The sequence below is a fragment of the Mandrillus leucophaeus genome, unplaced genomic scaffold, assembly GCF_000951045.1.
Source record: "Mandrillus leucophaeus isolate KB7577 unplaced genomic scaffold, Mleu.le_1.0 Scaffold301, whole genome shotgun sequence".
NCBI lineage: Eukaryota > Metazoa > Chordata > Mammalia > Primates > Cercopithecidae > Mandrillus > Mandrillus leucophaeus.
In genome coordinates this window covers 825,347-848,701 of record NW_012103155.1, presented here as the reverse complement: position 1 = coordinate 848,701, position 23,355 = coordinate 825,347, and the positions used below count along the sequence as shown (strand labels likewise).

The 23,355-nt window shown below is 41.2% G+C and overlaps 1 protein-coding gene across 3 annotated transcripts in view; it reads right to left on the bottom strand.

Annotated features, from left to right (window-relative positions):
* LOC105544576 (zinc finger protein 827) overlaps positions 1–23,355 on the bottom strand; it is a 174,983-nt gene that overhangs the window by 117,058 nt on the left and 34,570 nt on the right. For 2 of the 3 annotated variants that reach the window (XM_011987130.1, XM_011987131.1), the window contains exons 2-4: positions 21,052–22,101; positions 11,135–11,307; positions 4,693–5,173 (exon numbers count right to left, since the gene is read on the bottom strand). In XM_011987130.1, coding sequence (XP_011842520.1) covers positions 4,693–5,173; positions 11,135–11,307; positions 21,052–22,101 — 1,704 coding nt within the window. The remainder of the gene's footprint in view (positions 1–4,692; positions 5,174–11,134; positions 11,308–21,051; positions 22,102–23,355) is intronic. The other variant, XM_011987132.1, reaches the window with a different exon arrangement.

Below are 23,355 nucleotides of genomic sequence, written 5' to 3'. Positions count from 1 at the left end.
GCTCATTTGTTGAGATGACTGCCTTTACAGAAAGGCAATCAGAGCCACTGGGCAATGAGGATGACTGGGTTCAATGGGCATCTCCCATCCCTCCTTCTCCAGCAGCACAAACAAAGGTAAAGCAAGATTGGGAGCTACCATTTATACAAAAACTGTATTGTAACTACAGATGCTTAAAATCGTGTGAAATCGATGGAAGCTGTAGAACAAAGGCCGATGGAAGACTACAGTATGTGACACAAACACATTAGCCTACACCCTACATTTATATGTGAACACCTTTGCTGTTTAATGGATGAGCTACTAATAAGTCAGAAACAGTTTAGCTTATATCCATTTGTTCATAAACTGTCTCTGTGAGGCTAAAAGTAAGTTGCTGCTTTAAAGAAGTCCATCTCTCCTAGTTAAAATTATTTTGGTCTCAATTTTACGAAATTAATATAATGTGGGAGACAGCACAACAATTTTTGCTGGCTTCCAAATTAAAAATAGTTGAAATGACATATCTTTTATTTTGGAAAACCAGGGACAAAAAGATATTCCCAGCCAACAAGTGAAGTGCCAAGTTTCTGTCAACTGCTTGGTTATAATTTGGAGACTTAGAATTAAATTTTATATCTTGAAAAGTGTAGTTTTCAGAAAAAGAAATGATGTAAGGCTGTTGTTGCAGGCAACTTTTAATCAGTCTTCTAATAACGATGACCCTCCCATCGTTCAGTGCTCTGCACTGAATCTTGAGACTTTTTAGCTGGAGAAACTCCCCTGTCAGGAGGCCCCCCAAGGAAACACCTGGGGGCTCCATGAACGCGACTCACCCAGCCCTCTCTTTCATGTCAACCTTGACCAACAGTGAGCGCCACAGGCCTATCTCATACCACCATGCCCCGTTTCATGGTCTAGGGTGGAGACCACGAGAACAAAACTGCACTGATGAAAACCATAGCTGTACCAAAAAATACTGTACCAGGTACCAAGTTTATATTCCACATCAGTGGTCCTTAGCCCTGGCTGCACGCTAAAATCATTCTGTACATTAAAATCATTTGAAGATATTAAAGAAAATACCAATGTCTAGGGCCTATCCCAGTGAATCATAATTTCTGGGCCCTGGCATTTTGTGAAAAACTCCCCAGCCAAGGCTAATGTGCAGCCAAGGTTAAGAACTGCTGCTGGCTATGGGCGACAAGGCACAGAATCAGCAGGAACTTAGCTCTCCACAGTCGGGTGAGCACCTAGTCCCTGAACACCCTAGCCACGTGACCACTGGCTCACCTGCCCTGACATGCAATGATTTGCATATGCCTTCTGGCTTCCAGGAAAGAGCTGCTGGAACATACAGGCCTGGAGCCTTCTCAGGTCTGCCTCAGTCTAAGCTGTGGGTGAAATCTACAAAATTCATTTTTCTGTCAGCCCAGAAAGCTGCCCATATAAGCAGTGTTAAGTGGGGGCTCAGTCGGAAGAATGGCTGATAGTCTGGAGAAGGGATTTTATTTCACAATCATACACGTTAAGAAACCTCTAACAGGAGTAGGGGTGGGGGGCATTGAGAGCCCATTTAAAACAGTATTCTATCTACTGACTTTGAATCCCACTGGGTTCCATTCAATCTCTTTCTGCTTAGTTTTAGTTGAAGGAGCAAGAAAGACTCCCCTTAATAACCAGGCAAGAAAGCATCAAGTGTTTTCTCTCTTTTGGAAACAAGTAGGTGTCTACACGCTTGAATTTGTCACTGTGCTCCAGTTTTGCAGACAGTGATCTGGCTGGCACAAAGATTCACAGACTCAGTGCCCACAAACAGCTGCACCCTACAGTACCAGCAGGTGCACGGACAGAGCCCAGCGAAAAAATTCAGTGCAAGAACAATGGCGCCGTTATAACGCCAAGGGACAAGGCCCCAAACTAGCCACTACTTCACTACATTTGATGACGGGAAGAGCTAGAAACTGAGCCGCAGCTCCCTGGGATTTGGCCTTTTTGTCCCTAAATCATAACCACAGATGCAGCCAGGTAGGGCACCACAGTGAGAGCAGCTATCAAATGCATGGCCGGACCAACCAGAGAGTAAGTAAAATTAAAAAAAAAAAAAAAAAAAAAATCGCTCCAGAAAATGTATTCCTTTCCTTTTAACACATCTTCTCCTCTCCTGAGCTGCATTGTCACCAAGTTTACATTTACATCCAAATATGCACACACAAAAAAATTAAGGATGCATCTCACTCCCTGGTGACTTTATAACAGGTTGCTAGGTAACAGTGCATACAAGTCAGGTTTCAGGACCTCCAGTAAGCCACCATAAAATAGCCGCATGGGTCTTTTGCATAAATAGTGTGTGCATTTGTTATCTGTTTTCTTACGCCAATTGATCAGTCAGTAAATATTCTGACTGCCAAACCATAAGCAACTCCCCATCAATAGCTAACTGAAAACACAGATCACAATACAAGGCTTTGATGAGCAATTCTTCCCCCTAACCTATCAATTGGCTTCTCCCCTTGTGTCTCTGCTGCTTGCAGTGCTGACTCCAAGCAGCCTTATCTTATGCTCCCTGAGATTGGGTCTGGAGCTAATTACAGTGTAATGTGGGCACTCAGAGCTGAACCCAGCAGGAGCCATGCATCATACACAAGGGTTTTATCCAAAGACCAAACCTTCCCTGTTCCCACTCACCTTCCTCTAGATTTTAAAACATCCCTGGAGTTATGGAGTAAAGGGAGTAACTCGGAGTAATTCACCCCCACTCAGATTGCCCTTGTCTGTTAGGTAAGGAAACGTCCCCCTTTCGAAGCTATGTGATGTGAATGTGTCATTTGCATTCCTTCCCTGGGGATTGCATTATAAGGGCCCATAAAAGGAGCCCCCTTTGCTATCACGGTGGCAGGGAGGACAATCAAGAAAAAACTAGAGTTCCCCTGAAGGTGAAATCCTAAAGGAACAGAACAGCAAACAGGAATGCATGAAAACATGCATTTTCCTACCTGCTCAAAAATTTTTAAATGTAAAACTCAAAGTCTCTAAAAATCACATTTTCTCCTCGATTGGAATAGAAGAGGCAGAAGTCGGGGGAGAGGGGTGATGCGGAGCAGAGAAGCCAGTGTTCTTTAGAGCCACAGTCAGAAACTTGGCCAATTCCAGCACAGGGCCCCCTCACGCTCACTGCCAGCTGGTGTGCTTCACTGTTATATTCCCTGCTCTTTGCCTACTTGGTTCATTTCTGGGACATCTCATTTTCCATCCCCTACCTTTCCTCATTTGTCTCAACTAGTGTCTCCCACTCCTGAGGAGCAAAGATCTGCGGTGAGGGGGACATTCCAAAAGACCCGACTGAAGAGTCCCTGAGCAAAGGGACTTCAGAGTGGAGCTGAACCTCTAATTCACCTGGCAATGACATTTAGTGAAATGCAACTCACAGTCCATTTAAAGGAAGGCAGTGACCAATTATTCTCCATTTAAAAGGGTATTGCCAATCTCCAAAGAGCTGACATGGCATTTGGAAATCATGGTGGGAACTGCCATCTTCACTGAAATACAGAACCAATTCTCCACCGACCTTCCCCCACCCCCTACATCTCCTTTAAAACTTAAAAATCATACTTTTAAAAGCATAATGAGTAGCCACACAATCTTGCAACATACCTTCTCATTCCAAAAGAGAATGACAGGAAAAACAGAGTGACCTAAGACCTTGATGTCCCTGTTCAACACCACAACTTAAATCAAATATGTTGGGGAAAAAATGATAAAAAAGGAAACATCATGTACAATTTGATGGTGATAGAAAGTAATGTCAACTATTAAGAATACATCTTTATAATTTATACTCCATCTTTTTTTCCCAAATGGATCAGGACAGTTTTATTAAAAAAAGAAATTTTTTTAAAAATGTGTTTTTAAATTCCACTTTACATGAGGTCCCTAGAGTAGTCAAATTCAAAGACATAAAGTTGTGGTCTCCAGGGCCTGTGGGGGAAGAGGTGAACTGAGAGTTGTTTAATGAGTTTCAGTTGGAGAGAATGAAAAAGTTCTGGAGATGGATGGTGGTAATGGTTTGCACAACAATGTGAACGTACTTAATGTCACTGAACTGCGCACCTAAAATGGTTAAAATGGTAAATTTTATGTTAAATATAGTTTGCCATAATAAAAAAATTTCTCGTTTAAAAAAACCTGAAAAACTTCTTAAAGACAGTTATCATTTGCTCAAATTTTAGAAGTCTATAATTCCTAAAAGTAGTCTTTGTATATATGTCCTTTAAAAATCTTATAAATTAAGACAGTAAAGAACTTGAATAATGCCAAAATGAGGTATTCCATACAAGTCCAGTGCAGAAGAGACATGTTAAACGGGGCCCAAGGTCACACAAGCAACTGACACAAGCCTGGCTTACCATGTGACCTTTCCCACCTACAGTAAGAACTCATCAAGGGGAAAAAAAACAGAAGCAAATCAACAATCTCTACTGTTTTGAGACCCAAGCCAAAGCAATACTACTTCCAAAGGATTACACACACACAAAGTCAAGGAGAAAACGTATGGGAGTGCAGACTATCCAAATTTAAAGGGACCTTGAAATCATCTAATTCTACCAGCTTATTTTACAAATGAAAATACTGGTAGACAGAGAGAGAGACAGAGAGAGAGAGAGAGAGAGAGAGGGAGAGAGAGAGAGAGAGAATACAACCCTATTCAAGTACCTGACAGCTTCATGAGAAAATCAGACGCCATCTTAACAGAGATGTCCTGGCTGAACAATGCTGACGCACTGTTGGCCACATACTCGGAGGGGTCTTTCAGCTTTGTGTGGTTGGCGGGCCTGTCGGCAGCATTCAAAGTAAAGGAGGTGGGCAGGCCGTTATCTTCCTTGGGTTCCTCCTTCACCAGCAAAGGCGAGACGCCAGCCCCTCCCTGGCTAGTCCTCTCTGGAGTGTTAGACGTCATCATGGTCCCCACTAGCTCTGTCCCTCCTCCTTCCCTTTGCTGCCCCAGGCAGGCACTGTCACTGAGGTGGGGAGATCCCTTGACATCTGGGTCTGGGATCTCCTCCTTCACCTTGGCTTCTGTCCTCAGGAAGTGCTGATGGCAACGCATGTGGAGTTTCAGGCTGAAGTGGCGTGAGGAAGTAAAAGGGCACAGCTGGCACTGAAAGGTCTCTCCCCGATCCTGGTGCTGATGAACCTGACGGAGAAGCAAGAAGAATGAGCTAGCCACCGTGCATTTATGGAAAATGCCTTGCTGTAGATCCAAACTATTCATCAATCATTTCCTCACCGGGCAAAGGGCTGGCCTTTGCACCGCAGAGCATTTCATTACGGGACTCCAGGTAATGAGGCCAATCCCTAAACATAAAGTGGGTCCCCATAGGTTAAGAGTCCATTATTAGGGCCACACTCACAACTGAGGATGCAGCCGGCCAATGGATGCTATTTTGGGTAGCATCCCAATATTCTAGTCATCTGATCTCAGTTGATGTCTTTGGAGAAAGTATTATGAACCCAGCACAATCCAAACTTACATAATTACTAGTTGGGGGTCAAAAGAGGTAACCTGTCAAGTAATTCCTCTCACAATAATGACACTTTGCATGTATCCAATTTTTTGTTACCCAGAGAATTAGTTATGTTTTGCAAACATAATTTCAATTTTCAAAATGCTGCTCTTAGATAATTAAGAATGTAGAAAATAATGTTTCCAGGGTATTCCCGTTTCAAAGACAGAGAAATTGAGGCCCCAGTATAAATGGATTGAGCGAAATTACATACAAAAAAGAAAAAAGCAAGGTAGGAGAAAAACCAAGGTCTGACCCTCACCAAGTATTCTGAGCAAGAGGAAACCAATTTTTCTAAACGTGGCTATAATATCATGCTCCAGATTCTGACGTCTGCAATGAAAGAATGCAGACTTTTAAATCCAGTTCCAGTCTTGCATGCACACGATACCTGTAAAAATTGGGAGAAACTTTTTTCTTCCTGTCACTACCAAATTTAGTGCTTAAAAAAGTGAGGAAATCATTGCATTGGCCTGAGCCAGGCTTTGAGCTGGCAGGTGCTCATAAGCTTGTAACTTCCCCATTCATCTCTGCCAATGCACTTTAGTGCTGACCTGCTACACTCTGCTATTTCAGGACTGGCCCTCCCTTAAGTAGAAACTGCCAATTGTGTAGATGTGGGCCAAATGATTTGGGGAGCTGTGTGATCCGAACAAACAAGTAAGTGATTGGAATCCAAAAGCAAAACAAAACTGACACCTCCTCTTTTAGGGGTGACCTAAGCAGGACTCGAACCCAGGTCTCACCAAGGTTAAAGGCTCACGGGTTAATCCGTTGAGCCACCTGGCCCCTCTGGGTAGGTTTCCTTTCCAAGAGAGCAAGTTTTACAACAGCTGTTTATGCATTCTGAATGCAATCCAAAAGCATTATTCACCAGCCAAAACATACTTTTAAATAATGTTAAGTGACCAACAAAAGCAAAGAAATTAAAAGTTAATGGTGAGATCCTGTCGCTACAGCACCCCACTGTGGCTTTTTGAAAAAAACAACAGAAGAGATTCTGGGTCCCCCAAAGCATGAGTTTCTCAACAGAAATAGCCATATACACTTAAATCCAGTTAGGCAAAGTCTTGATCATGAAAAGGCTTTTCCTCTGCTGGGGTGGTGTGCTGGGGGTGGGGAAACACACCGATTGTCACCAGCTGTTAACATCACCCCTTTCTGTTCTTTCACAACAAAGGGATTTCACTGGGAGCTGATCATTTCATTTGCTTTCTCACAGAATCCCCACCATCTCCTCCAACCAACAGTCCCACAGGACCCTGACTGGTGCTGCCAAAAGCATGCCCCAGAACCAGGTGGTAAAGGTCACGAGGCAGAGAGCTTCCATCGTCCCTGAGAGCAGTGCAGTGGGGCAGATCCATTTCAGAAGTGTCCTTACATCTACTGACCCAGGAGAGGAGAGGAGCTAATCCAAGAACAGAAGCTCCGGAAGCAGCTTCTGGAAGGAGGAAAAGGACAGAGCGCGAGCCCAAGTTCTAAAATCAAAAGGGAGCCCTGGATTAAAAACAGTCTGTGTGCATGTATTTTATGTGACTTCTTTTCCACGAGATCCTGGCCTTGTTATATTTAGTTACGGACAAATTAGTGAAGCTTTAAAGGAAAAACAGTGGGTATTTTGTTGACTTTTGCACTTAACAGTTTTTTTTTGAGCTACACCTTCCCAAAGGGACTATATATCACATTTGGCCTTTGAGAGAAGTATTAGCTCTATCCTCTGACTGCAGTTTTTTCCCCCTTCTCTCCTGACATTCGAGCACTTTTCTGTTATAATTTTTATTCTCTTTAGCTTGACATTTGCTTTAAAGACCCTTTTAGTCTACTGAAATGAAGAGATGCTTCTCTAAAGCACGTCATTCTTTCTAGGCCATGTTTAGGGGCTCACCTACCCCCTGGTCATTTCACATAAACAACCCGTATCAGGTGCTGCTACATCATTAGGGCCATCTCTTCACCACTGGGGCCATTTCTTGGTAGCAGTTGGATGCTTGGGTTGTGGTATTTCAGAGCTTGGGGAAATTTTGGGAAACCTCTACTGCATCCCCCACCAGGGGGACAGGTGAGGGCCTTCACGAGAAGTTACAGCTCCTTAAATGGCAGACCTGAGACTACTAGAACTCAGTACCCTGACTCTCGGTCAGTTTCCTGTCAATACTTCACCAGTGTTCTTTGTCTTAGCAGTCCTCCTCACCTTTTCTGTTCAATTTTAGTTTATGAATTCATGTTGAATTCCTGTATGTTCACTTATCCAGGAAAATTTTAAAGGACTTAATGGAAATCTGAGATAACCCTGAGGAAGCTGGAGGCCTTTATAAGCTCCTTCCACAGCAGGTCATAAAAACATTTGCACAATATATTACGAAGGAAAGGTGGGCTAAAAGAACGTACAGTGACTAAGACATAATAGGATAGAGTAAGTACTATAATACAAATATAGTAAGTACTATATTTGTTGAACAAAGAAAGTAGAATCTCATTTTTCTTTAAAAAAATTGATATACCAATATAAAAGAATATACATCAAAGTGATAATGGTTATTTATCATTCTGGGTGATGGGATTAAGGATCAATTTTATATTCCTTTGTTTATCAGTTTTTCTAAGTTCTCAGCACTAGAGACAGATCACGAAAAAGGGAAACGGAATAAAATTTATTTTAGAGTAATTTTTTATACCATTTCATTGATTATTTCTAAATGTGAACAAACATTAATGTATATTCAGATGGTTTTCGGATGATTACTGTATTAGCTACCTTTACTGAATGTTGTTTCTCCAGGCTAGGCACTGTATTAAGTGCTTTATGTGCATTATCTCATTTAACTCTTATAACAACCTCATGAGACAGACTGTAGGATTATTATCTCCATTAGTGGAAACAGAGGTTTGGAGAGGTTAAATGATTCCTTCAAAGTCTCACAGCCCCTAAGGTGGAACTGAGATTCTAACTAGCGTTTCTCTGACCATACAGTTTGAGATCTTAATCTCTGGCTATACTGACCCCACTTCTTAGGCAGAATTCATTTAGAAAATCTGTCCACGGCCGGGCACAGTGGCTCACGCCTATAATCCCAGTACTGTGGGAGGCCAAGGCGGGTGAATTGCCTGAGGTCAGGAGTTCAAGACCAGGGTGGCTAACATGGTGAAACCTTGTCTCCACTAAAAATACAAAAATCAGCCAGGCGTGGTGGTGCACGCCTGTAGTTCCAGCTACTCAGGAGGCTGAGGCAGGAGAATCGCTTCGAGCCAGGAGATGGAGGTTGCAGTGAGCCGAGATGGCGCGATTGCACTCCAGCCTGGGTGACAGAGCTAGACTCCGTCTCAAAAAAAAAAAAAAAAAAAACAAGTCTGTCCATCCACATTTGTAGTATCTGGTGGATGTAGCAGAGGATATCTACCCATAAGACTACAATCATTATATTTCCAGGTAGACTAGATTTGTAAAATGTAGCAAAATTAAAGTATATTTAACCAAATAAAATCATGAATGCTTTGATTAAAAAAAGAACAGCCAATAAGTGAGATGGAAAGCAGGGACAAGAAAGAATATACCATTTGATAAAATTAAACTTGCATGAGCTTTTCTCACACTTCCCGTATCAAAAGCTCAAGTCATAGCTCAACAGGTTAGGACACCATGAGTTTGAATAAAGTAGTAATTTCACACAACTGCTTTATCGTACTGGTTATTGATTTGTTCTGAAAGCATTCTAAGACCCCACGACCCGCAAAGCCCTTGCAGCTCTCATCTGTGACACTGCCATGGCCGGCCGTCTGTGTCATCAAGGCACCCAACTTATCTCCCTGTAGTTTCAGGGTCAGTAGTTCCTGCTATTGAAAACCCTGCTTTTTTTCCATGGGTTTATAAATAGGTTGTTTTAAGTGACCCCGAGCTGAAACCAAGCTTACAAGGTGTCAGGCTAGATGCAAGTTTTCTGCCCGCTGAAGCTTTAAATTTGCCAGACCTGATTTCTAAACACAGCTTAGGAAATAGTAACTAAAACAAATTTTCATTTTAAAGGCATTTCTTTTGAAGTCTCATCCTACTAATGAAATTCAACTTTGCAGGTTTAAAATATAAGTTTTTACTTTGGGAAGAAGTGACAGAGAATGAGGAGGGTTAAAGTAAAAACTAAGTCGGCTGAGTAAAATTCAGCCAACCAGAACTCCTGGTTAAATGGATTCTGAAGATGAAGGGCATGCTACTCCCAGGAGACAAAGGCAAATGATAGAAAACAAATTACATCATGGATTTAAATTTTTTTAATCTTCCAAGCTATTTCCTAAAGTCAGTAGAGGTTCTATCTGGTCACACTTTTTTAAAGCTATAATTCTGAAGAGTGATTACTTATCTATTTAGAAGGATTAGATCGCAAGATTTCCAAATAAACAAATACCTTAATTATGTCCACACATTATGCTTCTTATGGTAGGAAAGGAAACACTTTATAAATAATGTCAACAGTCAAATCATATCAATACTATCAGTGAAGATATGATTGCTATTAAGATGCTCAATGATAGTTATTAGAATTAAATAACTTCCATTGAAAATTCCTGTGTCAGACATGTGGCTAATATTCTCTCTTTAAATACTAATGACAAGTCTTCCAGACAAACATTATCATTCCCATTTAACAGAAGAGAAAATTCAGAGTCTAAAGGTTAACTTGCTCAAGACCACTTAGCTAGTAAGTTGCATAATAAGATTTCAATTCAGGTCTATCAAATTCAAAAGCCCATGCTCTTTTGATCCCATGAGTTTCCTGCTTGATTTTGAGACAAAACCCTTCACATTAATGGGGTCAGCTAAAAAGATTTCCATCTAAGTAAGTTTTCCCCCATCTCACGTAAGAGGGACTCATGGATTCTAGTCAACTCTTCTGTACATGTTTAGTGTAGGTTTGAGCTCCCCAGTTGTTTTTAATAGGACATTGAAAATTATGTCCTTGGATGTTTGGTAAATGTAATCCTGGGAATTATGATAGCTCAAACAATGACAGCCTCAAGGAGAGCTACAGTCTTGTTAGAAAGGGCCCCCAAGCCTCCCACAGGGCTAAATAAAGTTAAAGGCCAGGTGCCTTCAATGTCTTCATGCCTCCTACACAGTGTCTCTGCGTGTTCCTCTGAGTTTGCAAGCTGGAGAGTAAGGCAGTAACAGACAAGGGCTCTCTCTCCAGGAAGGGGAGCAGGTTCAAGAGTCCTCTCTTTGGTGCTCAGTCCAGCAGCTCTTCCTGAACTTGGCTTTCCCTGCTTCTTGCTGTTCCCCAACCCTGCCTCTGGGTGCCCCAAGAAATGCGTCAGCACACAAGCCAGGCAGGCTGCTGCTCCCCTATAGGAGAGGACCACCCTCCAGTAAGTACATTATCTGGATATTGAAGGTTCTCTCTGCCTTTAAGTTCTTGGCTGCAAAGTGGACATTAACACCTTTCTGTTGAATTCTACCTTGCTACACGGAGTACTGTCATCCACATGCCCCATCAGTGAGGCGCCCTCCCTCGGCCAAGAGGGAGGTCAACTTGCACCAGACCATGTACAGGAGCCCTGGCTGTGCCTGCCTCTCCAGGAGGTGCCCTCGGTAGGTGGCTTACCTTCATGTGGGATTTGAGATTGTCCTTGCGAGCACACCGGAATGGACAGAGCGGACACTGATGACTTTTTAAACCTGTGTGAATCACCATGTGCCGCTTCCAGTAACTCTTCCTTTTAATAACCAAACCACATATTGGACACTGGAAAGGCTTTCCACTTTCCTCTTCTGAGGCTTGGAAGAAGGAGAAAGAAAGGAACATTTAGGAAAACAAAAAGGTACATTGCATCTGGCATTAATTCACATACACTGCCGTATAAAAAGCACTAAAAATGATTTGGGGTTTTTTCTTGACAATTCCGAGATTTTATCCATAAGAAAGTTTTAGTACTGCTTTTCTTCAGGTAGAAACCCATATTCATCTAGTTACTTTCATCTGGGCTCCATTTTCCGAAATCTGATCATCCTGCCTTGTGAAAGTCTGACTTCCAGAGGCCATCCAGCACAAAGGAAGACATCTGCAAAGGGGCTTCGCCCGGCCTGTCCTAACTCAGGGCCCAGGGGCACCATCCACAGTCAGAGAAGCCTGAATGCAGGGGCTTTGTTTCCTGAAGGAAACTGTCAGACTCAAGTCCATGTCTGAATTCCTGAACTTGGAAAACAGTGAGAAATAAAAACAAATCACATGGGACAGAGAATAATGCACTGCTCCACACTGAAAACCAAACAGCTATCATAAACCTCACTCTCTGAACTCCAATGGAGACAAATTTTTGGATCCCTACTGCTGACTTGTTTAGTTGTGGCTTGAGCAGATGCTGCTGCCAGTGTAGCCATCAGGGGGCTTAAGGTCAGGGTTTTTGACCCTTTTATTTCTGTCCCTTTGGTAGCCACTAACAATATGTGCTGGCTTCCTCTGCACGGTGACTGGGCTTTGCTGACCACTTTCGGAAGAGCTGCAATGGGGCCACGGCAAATGCTCCAATCTTTCAAGAAATTAAACAAACCAACTACCTCCTCCAAATAAAGCTAAAGTCGTTCTCAAAGTGAAGGGTCTCTGTTGTGACACTATTGCTAAACTTCTGGTCTACCAACTCACATTGCTCAGTGCCACACTAGCCTCTGCAATTTGAGGATACAGGGAGTAAAAATAAGCAGAATCAAGGGCTTAGACATTTCTTTCTTAATCATAAGGAATCAGAAATATTTCAAAACCAGTTAAATGACTTGGCATATGTGCCCACAATAAAATATAGAAAGCACTTTTAAAAATGAGCTAGATCTACAGAAGATGATATAAAAACATGTCCAAGATATTAGCATTGGTGGATAAAGCAAGATATAAAACCATATATCCAGGGTGATTCTATTTTTGTTTTCTAAAAAAATGGGGATCAGGCACAGCTAAAACCATTAGGTGAAATATTAGCAGGGAACTTTATAAAGGATGGATCAAGTTGACAACACCTAAAACCACTAATTAATCTTAACATTACTAAAAATGGGGCAGATACCGTGTACCTTCTGATGTCATCTGTGAAATGTCCTTATAAAAAATTAAACAATCCTCTATATAACTAGCCCTTTATTGGAAATACAATTGATTTTTTTTAAAAAGTGTTAAACACACCAATGGGATGAAATCAGCCAAATCTATAACGTGTGAATTCCTCAGGACAAATGACCCAGTTTCTTCAACATGTAAATGGCATTTTTAAAAGAGAAGAGGTTATGGAAAAATAAAGACTTAAGAGATATATACAAAAAAATGCAAGGTGTGAAGCTTATTTGGATTCTGTTTAAATAAAACAACTGTAAAAGGACATTTCTCAGATAATTGAGGAAATACTGATTATAGCTTGGGTGTTCCAAAATATCATTTAGCAATTGTTATTCCTGTTAGATGTGATAGTGGAATTGTGGTTATTTTTTTAAGTCCTTATCTGTTGAAGATATATACATGGAAGTATTTACAAGAAAGCTGACCATGATGTCTGGGATTTGCTTTAAAATACTTGAGAAAAAATAAAGGGAGGGAATGGGAAGAATGGCATTAATAAATGGAACAAACAAAAAATGGTATCTTTTTACTTGCATGAAAACTTTCTGGAAGCATACCCAGGAAAACACTAAGTAGTTATCACTGAAGGATTGTGGATTAAAAGGAAGGAATCAGGAGGGAAACTTGTGTTTTCATTTCACATCCTTCTGTACTATTTGAATTTTTTAATGTACACGTTACCCTTCTAATTTTAAAAGAAAATATTCCCAAGAGTATACTTTAAAATAATTTCATCATGTATTTATTGGGTCAACTGAGTCTCTACATACAAAGGAACACTTCAAATGGATGGAACCAGAAGGTTCTGGAATAAAGTTAGAGCGTTCCAAAAATGCAGTTTTACTAATACAGGTCTATTGGTTAGCTCAACCATGCAACTTGAGAAAGAATCAAGTCTGGAAATTCTACTTGTGATGTGTTCCACCACATGTATTTCCTTTCGTAATTGGGGGAGTAAGAGGAAATGAGGGTTTCCTTTTACTCTAGGAAGAGCACACCTTGTAGACACACATAAACAAGCATTTTTTATTAACCCCCTGTAGCTTTTCTGCTGTCTGTTTTCGTGAATTGCCTCTGCCGATCTGGAGTCCTATTTGTAATTATGTCTCTTGTCTTCTATGCTTCCTTGTCATTTCCTCCACCCTGATATTTTGATCATGAAGACTACATGATGAACAACAGACTGGAGAGAAAGGACTGAATCAGGCCTCTACGTGAAATTACTGTCATACACTATGGGGAAAAAAAATCATAACAATGTCTATTTGGGGTTGTAAGAACATCAAAATAATAGGAAAGAGATAAACAAACAGGCTGTCATTGATCCCCATCTTCAAGAAGTATGTCCCACTATCAAATTCCTAAACTACCTAATTTTACAGAACTGTCTGGAAGAGGAGAGAAAAATTGAGATGTCTTCCACTGACCTGAGATTTCATGGCACACCATAGCAAGGCAAAAAAGGGCATTAGCTGAAAAAATGAACTCCGCCGGCTTCCCCTCACATCTTGCCTTGCCTAATGTGACCAATGCATTTCCTATTCTTTCTGAGACCCACAGTCTTCACCTTAATCAACAATTCTTTATTTCAAATGTATTACAGAGTACATTACATTTAACCCTGCATATTACTATTTCATATAAATCCATTTAGCTATGCTTCCTTAGTTTTAATCAGTACCAAAATACACGAGTTGGGAACAAATTAGGGTGCACTTGAACTGACTAGGAAAAAAATTAACACACAATGAAGAGAAACTAACTGCAAGAAATGCGGCCAAACAGCTACACTACAATAATTTTTGAAATTTTAACTGATCACAGCAGGAAAGGAAGACGACAGAAACCAAATGATAAAAGAAACCCAAGTACCATGATCGATTTTCACCTTTGGCCAGTAATCTCCCCTGATAACATCTGCATTTTTATTTATTCAAGAAAGAAATTTCATATTTTAGTAGGATGCTCTCCATGTGTTTATGATGTTGTTAAGTACTTTAAAGAAGGGAGGAAGTAAGGTTGTACTCTATTTCGTATGCCAAACTATTTTCAGGGAACTGACAGCTGTAAATTTCACTTAAAGTTAGAACCTAAGGAAATATGACCACTTCCTCAGAATGAACCATACACTTTTGAGGCAACAGGATTGAAATGTTCATAATTTTGCCTAGTTTACAACTGCCTAATAAATAACTTTTCCCAAGTATATCACTAGCTACTTATTATCACTGCGAACAACACTAAATTCCACCAAATGCTAAGAGAACCAGTGGGATGAATAGCTGCTGATCTGCTCCTCTGGAGATAACTATTCTCTTCATAGGCAGTAATATTATTGGAATAAAAGAAATAATGAATGTGCACAAGACACCTGTCACATAGTAAATAGAAGCTACTTGTAGTAGCAGTTGTTGTATTAAGAGTAGTGACAATAAACAAACTCTAAACATGCCCTGCAAAGCTGAAAACTCACCATCAGAGCAGATGTAAATCTAAACAACTAACATCACATAATAAATACACGGTTCAGAGCTTGGCCCAACATGGTAGTTTGTCACTGGAGCCAATATGAAACACATAAGCAGAAGTCCATAGTGTGGCTCAGGTAGGGTCTGGCTCAGCCTAGACAAAATACTGATGGATAATCCAGCCCAGCATGGAAAAAAAAGACATGGAAAAGATAGTAAAGAGTGGAGGGAGGAATTGGCTGCAGTAGGGCCTGGAAGTCCTTACCTTTGTGTCTCCAGCACCCAAACAATGCCAGGTACAACATATAATTCAATAAGTGTGTGTTAGACCATAAGGAGATTAAATGAAAAAGGTTGGGTTAAGGGAATAGAGAGAAGTGAAATGAGGGCTAGAAATGAAAGGAAAAGATGCAGGAGGCTGCCAGTAAGTCCCAGTGGAACTTGTGTTAGGCCAAGAGTGTGTGTATGCCTTTCACATAGTGCCCCAATACACATTCTAAATGAATGGATGGATAAACAGATAAATGTTCATGTACTGAGACCTCAGCTATTTCCAAAAATGAACCTGGAGCAGCTTATATTAAAAATGCATATGGTATGACTACATCATTAATAAAGGACAGTGATAAATGTTGAACTATTTATAATGAACAAGATCTGCCCAAAGCAGAGATGATCTTGTGGGAAGCTTGATAGTGAATTTTAAGAAGCAACATTAAACTCAAAAATTAGGGGGAAAAAAGTTTGTTTTGAGTTAATAAACAGAGTTTTAAAACACTGAGCAGTAAATATAAGCAAGGAATTCTAAAACAGGAAAGGATCTTGCCGATCATCCAGCTCTGTTTACAGATGAGGATACTAAACTGAGGTGGTATGCCGTGAGTCTCTCTACTAGTTAGTGGCAGAACTGAGATTACAGCTCATCTCTTCACTTCTGGTTTGCTGCTCTACCCTATTGCCTATGCATAAATCCCCAAAACAACAACAAAACTTCATTGGGCTAAAAAAAATTTTTTTTTTTTTAAATCATGGAGGGTTGTAGTAGCTTAACCGCTTTAACACAAAGGTATTTTAAAAACAAATGTAACTGTTTTGTAGGCTTTGAAATCAAACTTCCTGTTGTTCAATCATATGTGGTGATTTGCAGCAGGTCAACATAACTTGCAATTGGATAGTTTCTGCATATAGACTTTACCATAAACTTAAGAGTTCAAGATGCTTGGTGACCCTGGGTCTGCATAATCTGTGCATTATCATGGTCTTCATTCTGGACCTACTAACACTACCAGTGCACATCTGTGTAGGATGACGACCCATCTTCCTTCCTAACAATACACATGGATTTTAAATCTTTTAACAGAATTGCTTTGTCATGTGTCTCAAATGCTATTTCATGGCAACAAAAACAACCTAGATTAGCAATGGATGTCCCTGGGTTTATCTGTTATTATGGATGCAGACTTTATTAATGCCTATTTTAACTAGTAAATATTCAGAGAAGTCTGATATCTACAGCCATACTAAGTTTAAATCACTGCAAAAATATAATTGAGATGAACGACGGACAGTTCTAAAAATCTTTGTTAAAAAGTGAATTTTCTAAACAGGTGCATGTGCGGGATCATTCTCAGATTAAGGCTGATTGAGACTTATGACCGGGCCCTGTGGTTCATGCCTGTAATCCCAGCACTTTGGGGGCCTGAGGAGGGTGGATCACTTGAGGCCAGAAGTTCGAGACCAGTCTGACCAACATGGCGAAACCCCATCTCTACTAAAATTACAAAAATTAGTCGGGTGTGGGGGTGCATGCCTATAGTCCCAGCTTCTCAGGAGGCTGAGGCACAAGAATTGCTTGAACCGGGGAGGCAGAGGCTGCAGTGAGCCGAGATTGCACCACCGCACTCTAGCCTGGGCTATAGAGCGAGACTGTCACAAACAAAAGATTTACTATAATAACCATGGGCCTAATGGGAGTATCAGGAGAGGTGATCTCCCTCTCTGGACTTTGTATGCTTTTGCAATAATTTTAATAACATCACATAAATATTAAAGAAAACAGCAGCCAGAAACCCGCTATGTATTGACCCACAGGAAATATTCTTAGTTCTCAGCTGTATGAGACCAGGTTTGCTTCTAAGAATATTTACATTTTATTCAGTACAATAAGATGTTTTGGAGACCCTCTCTCTGAAACCCTCCCTGTTATTTCTTTTAACCAGGAGTATGGCATCCTGGGAATCTTGTTGGCCTTCTACAAGAAACTTTGTCTTTAAAATAAAAACCATTTATTTTATTCTTAGCTGCAACAGAACAGTAGCTTCAAAGAGAATTCAGTCAATGTGTGACATTTATCTTTATAGCAAATGGACATAATCTTCCCTCTATCGTGTCCCCTTTCAGAGGGGCTGTGTAGCATGTGCTGGGGGCGTAGGGTCACATGAAAGAAACCTCCCCCTCAAGTGTCACGTCTCTCTTGCAGGGCGGAAAGGCTATCGAGTGGTGGACTCTTGAAGGAATTAAATACACCATGACCTGGCAACCACTGAATCCTGTTCAAAAAAGAAGAATAAGGCCAAACCTAAAAGACGATTTTTTTTGTTCACGGTTTGGACTTCCCTTGACCTAAAGAAGGTCAAAGAAATGCTGGTGTCTAAATTACTCAAGGCAGAATCAGCTTTTCTAGAACATATCTCTTTGTAACTTACGAATCAACTTTATATGCCTTTTCTTTTTTTGCACATTTTGAGAAATCGCTTTTTAAAAATGAAAGCCCTGCCTGAAATCAGGATGGTGTGTAGTTTATTTTTATGGCTTTTTGTTGTTGTTCTTGGGGGTGGTTATTATTTGTTTACTTAAGTCATTAGGCAACAGAAACTCTTTTCCCTGCTGTGAGAGGCCATTGCACCTATGTATTTTGAATTAAACTAAGATTTCCTTCTAAGGAAGAGGAAAGAATAATAATGACAAATGTTCTGAAACAGGGGTGATGGCTCTCACCACATTTCCATAATGCTTCTTAGGTAAACTGAAGGTGCATCCCAATCCAGCCCCAGGTGGCCCCCAAACCAACAGTACAATGTGTGGAAGGTGGGGGAGGGAGGGAGAGAGAAGAAAAGGGAGTTGGGGAGGGTGGAGGGGACAGATGGAGATGACCCACCTTTCCTTCTACTCCTCAGATGCCAAAATCAGGGATCCCCAGTAACACCAAATTGTGTACCCATGATACAAAGACAAATAACAAAATTAGATAATCTATGAACTCCTTATTAACCCATAATCTAGCTAGGCTGCTGGGAAGTGATGACATTCACTTTAACTGAAAAGAGTGAGGGCGTCCCCTCTTCTGTTTCCAATCCATGCAATAACAAACAGAACTTGAACGCAGGATGTGTCCACGTGGACATATGGAATATTTTTTGGGTAACAATTTCAAGGACCCTCAATTTCTTGGCAGTGATCTTTCCTCATGCATGAGTTTTACAAAATGAAAGATTTTTTAAATAAAATTACTCTGCCAATGAAGCTGCTTCTTCAAGTCTTAGACTGTGAACAGAAGCATGTTGAAATGGGGGAGTTGGGGTGGGGAGGCCTCACGTACAAGTCAATCAGCGCAGGGTTCTATAACCCAAAGCTGAGAAGTTCCTTTCCCTCCTCTTTCAGTTTGAACATTCTGAACATCCATTGATTAAAATATTAAGTGTTTCAGCAATATAATAAATTTAGTAAAAAGCAAAGTAAGAAACGATTTCTTATAGATCTCCTATATTCAATTATTCTGAGAACCCCACTGAGTTTCTGGCATAGATTAAGTGCATTTAAACAAAAAAGGAACATAGTTTTTCCCTGGGGTGTATTTCCTACAACAAAACAAACAAAAAGTCTACCATTCACTGGAAGCTCATGACCTTTTTCTCATCTTTACATGTATCTAGTTGTTTGAGCGAAAAAAATTATATTCACAACTATTGCTGGTTATACCCGAGACTACTTTAATATGACAAAGCTACTACAGTTCGGATTTCAGGAAACATGGTTTTATCAGTCATTTCTTTCCAAGTCTTCAATCAACTAAAGTTTATTATTAATTCGGTATAAGCTTTTCCAAGTAACAAATGTCCACTTGAATGTCTACTAGAAACACCATTCACGCATTTATTCAATAACTAGATATGCAGAATATATATATAATTATTATTTTCATTTTTAAATTTTTATTTTTTTGAGACAGAGTCTCATCCACGCTGGAGTGCAGTGGCAGGATCTCAGCTCACTGCAACTTCTGCCTCCCAGATTCAAGCAACTCTCCTGCCTCAGCCTCCCGAGTAGCTGGGATTACAGGTGCACACCACCATGCCCGGCTAATTTTTGTATTTTTAGTAGAGACGGGGTTTCATCATATTCGTCAGGCTAGTCTCGATCCCCTGACCTCATGTGACCCACCTGCCTTGGCCCCTCAAAGTGCTGGGATTACAGGCATGAGCCACTGCGCTTGGCCTAAAATTTTTTTATATATAGCCATACCTCTCTTTCTACCGCTATCCCTAAATGAAATTTCTATAAGTCAAGAGTGATTTTTTTCCAATGTAAAATTACCCCAGCCTCCTTTGCTCTTCTCCTTGTTTCCTAATTTTACCCATTTCTCTCCTTATTTCACCAGATGGCAGGTGAGAAGAGAGGAGAAACAGAACTTAGAACTGATAGACAATCCTAGGATTTTATTGACATTTCAGAAACTCTGGAGTGAACAGTTTGAATCACTGAGAGTCATAAAAGTCCCAGATACCCATTTTCCTCGTTGTCTTCTGCTGTTGACTCAAGTTTTGAAGTAACTGTAATTAGCGCATATAGCTCACTCAGCCATTTAAATGGAAAGTTGTCATAAATGCATCAAATTGATGTTAACTATGATCGTTCAGTCAATTATTTGCCATTCCAAACCCTCTTCATCACTGTTGTTGAAAATAATCAAAAGTTGGCTAGATACACACAATGGCAATGTTTGTACCGATGAGGATGCACATAGCCTACTTCCTGCTCCAGTCTGGCAGGATATCCTTAAGAGACATCTGAAACCCCAACACGCATCCCCAGGAGCGTGTATTTATCATGCACACAATTTTAAAGCAAACCAGAACAAGAAATGGTGTTTCCACTGTGAGAATTCAAGTGACTAAATTTCTCCCTAAAAAGATGAATAATTGTGAATGCTAAGGTCCTATATGACAGCAATTTCTCCTTTGGAAAGACTGCCTCCACTAGAAAAACCTTAATTTTCCACATGCATATTCCTTCAAAATTGGATTGTCTTTGAATTAAATAAAGCATTCACAGGAAATGTGTTGATTATGTTTGATTGACAATCTTTTTTAGAGTTCTTATAGGACAAGAAATTTTAGAAGAATAGGATACGTGAAAAGGGCTTAAATTCCACAAAAAGTAATAAAAATGCTAACATAAAAGTATATGCTGTGATAAATTAGGGCAGAGTAGTTCCTGATTGTACAAAAGTCCATTTGTGATGGAGGCAGCAGGAGTGTGGGCTCTCCCTTGTCCACTATTTCAAAAGCAGTGGGTTTTTTTCCCCTATGTTCAGTGATGCCATGCACTCCATGACAAAGATGCTTTGATCTTCTCCCATTAAATATATCTTGTATGGACCTAGTCTGAACTTAGTAAGAAAAAAAAAATCATTTGTATGAAAGGGAGGGAATACTGCGTGTCTCTAAGATTATTCATTACCTTTCAAAAGTGAAGCTATTTGTGAAGTCTTTGTGTAATACGTACATGAAAGACTACTATGCTGCTTACTTAAAGTATTTTTGTTGTGCTCTTGCTTTCTATTCCTGCCTCAGATCAGACGGGGAACCCAACAGAAAAAGGCAACGAATAAGACACCATGGTTTATAGTCTGGAGGACTTACACGATGATTGAAAGAAAAGATGCCATACCTGAATTGGAGGGTTTAGAAACTCTTCCCTTAGGAACTGGGAGTAATAATAATTCCAGGGATTGTGGTGGTGGTGGTGGAGGTGGTGGAGGTGGTGGTGGAGGTGGCGGACTGACTTTTTCTGGTTTCTTCTCTGAAGGCGGGGGCGGTAGAGGGTCCTCAGGCAGCAGCGATGACTTCTCAGCCAGAAGACTGCCCGCAGCCCTTGCTGCCACCTCCTTCAGAAGGGCCGCTGAGGAAGTCATAGAAGCCAGGGAAAGGAAGGAGCTGGCCGGTGGAGGGTGCTCCTGACCGGGAGTCAAACTTCTCTCACTGACCTTCTTGGACAAAGCGGCCAAGGTAGAACTGGCAGACTGGGAGCTAAAAGGGGAGGAAAAGGACTCAAATCGCATGGTCTCCTCAGTCCTGGTGAGAGATTTGTCCTGCAGAACGGCATTGGCTGCAGCTTTCAGTTTTAGGATGGCTGAATCCGGAGACAAGCTGCAGGTGGTGGTTGAGTTTGGCAACCACTTACCTTGATTCCATATAAAACGGTTACTTGGAGTGTATTGGTCATTCTGTTCCTGCTTCTCGGCCAACTTCCTGGCCAGAACACTGAGCTGCTGGGCGTGGTGGGAAGGTGGGGAAAAGGAGAGGTTCGAGCCAACGTTCACGGGGGACTCCACTCTGCCATTGGCCGTGGCTGCAGCATCGAGTTTGAGGGAACCAGCCTCCAGCAGCCGCCTCAAGTTGCTGCTCAGGGGCTTGTTGGAGCCTGGGTCATCGTCACACAAAGAAGACACTCCCGGGGAAAGGTGATCTTGACACTGCAGTGAGTCTCGCAGGACCTCACCGTCCAGTGCCACCAGCTCCAGTGTGTGGCTGCTGGGAGTGGTGCTTCCCAAGGAGGTGTCGGGGGACGTGGACTGCTCCTGGATCCGGTCCTCCAGAGACAACTTATAGTTCTCCTGGACTTCCCCAAAGGATGCTTCTGACGGAGTCTCTGAAGAGTTTCCATACCAGTGTTCTCCTTCACTGAGCTCTCCCTCCGCCTCTTCCTGCCTACTAACATCTGGGGAGAATTAAGAAGATCAGGTTTACTCCCAAAGTGAACAATAAGTAAGTCTCAAGACATTCAATTGGAGTTGATGACATGCTTTCTCTTCCCTTCCACCCAAGAACCAAATGAAAGGTGGCAACAGCCTTAACAGAATGTCAGACAGACTTGGCAGAAGCCTGAAAAAAGTAAAAAATGCCAAACAGGCAAAGGTAAAAACGTACCCAAGTAGTCCAGATAAGCTGAAATGGAAAAGAAGGAAAAAGAAAAATAGATATGGTAAAGAGGTAATTGGATGAAGAAACTGCTGTTTTCAGGGAATGGAGGGAATGGAAAGAAGCCTATATCCTTGTGAAAAACCAGCACAATATGTTTAGCACTGTGACAGAATGAGAGAGGCAGCCTGGCATAGTGGGACACAGACCATGAGACACAGACAGTGGGAAGCGCTTCCCTACTTTCCAACTCCATGACTCCAGGCGAGTCACTGAGCTGGTTTGAGAATCCACTTCCTCCAATGTAAGATGCAATTCATTTTTTAAAAAGCTTATCAAAAATGTCAATAATACCTGCTTAACTCACTCCATCAGTTGTTATGAAGCTTAAATCATAATAAGCGTGTGATCATGTTTTGAAAACAGTCAAGTACTGTATAAAATCAGACTTCATTAGCAAACACTACTCACATTTCTGACTTCTGACTGTGACAGTATCTCCCATGTTATGCATGCTACCTAACTAGGGTCCTAGTTAACTAGGGTAACTCCAGTTATCATCATGCTTGCCATGTTATTACAGGCAGCGATTAGGAATGTGTTCTCTCCCTCCACTAAGAGTCTCTTTTCGTTATTTTCTATTTATCGATCCACCACTACCACTCCCATAGCACTCCCATGCACCAGTTAGGCAGGCTCCTTGCCATTCTAGGGGCATTCACGAGCCCTGCCACTTTTCTCACGATATTCCTTCTATCTGAAATGTCTTTCCCCAGAAAAGCTGACTGTCCAATTCTACTTACCCTTCGACACCCAGCTCAAAGGTTTCTTCCTTACAATTCTCCCTGGAACTCTCAGTCAGAATGAACAAAACTAAGATCTTGCCTTCTTGGAGCTTACATTCCAGTGGGGGAAGACAAGTGTCAAACAAAATTAACAAATGGGTAAATAACATAGCATGCCAGAGGGTGATAAGTCCATGGAAAACCACATGGGGCAGGACATGGAGGATGGGGAGTAATGGGTGGGAAGAGAGCTGCAATTTTAAATAGGT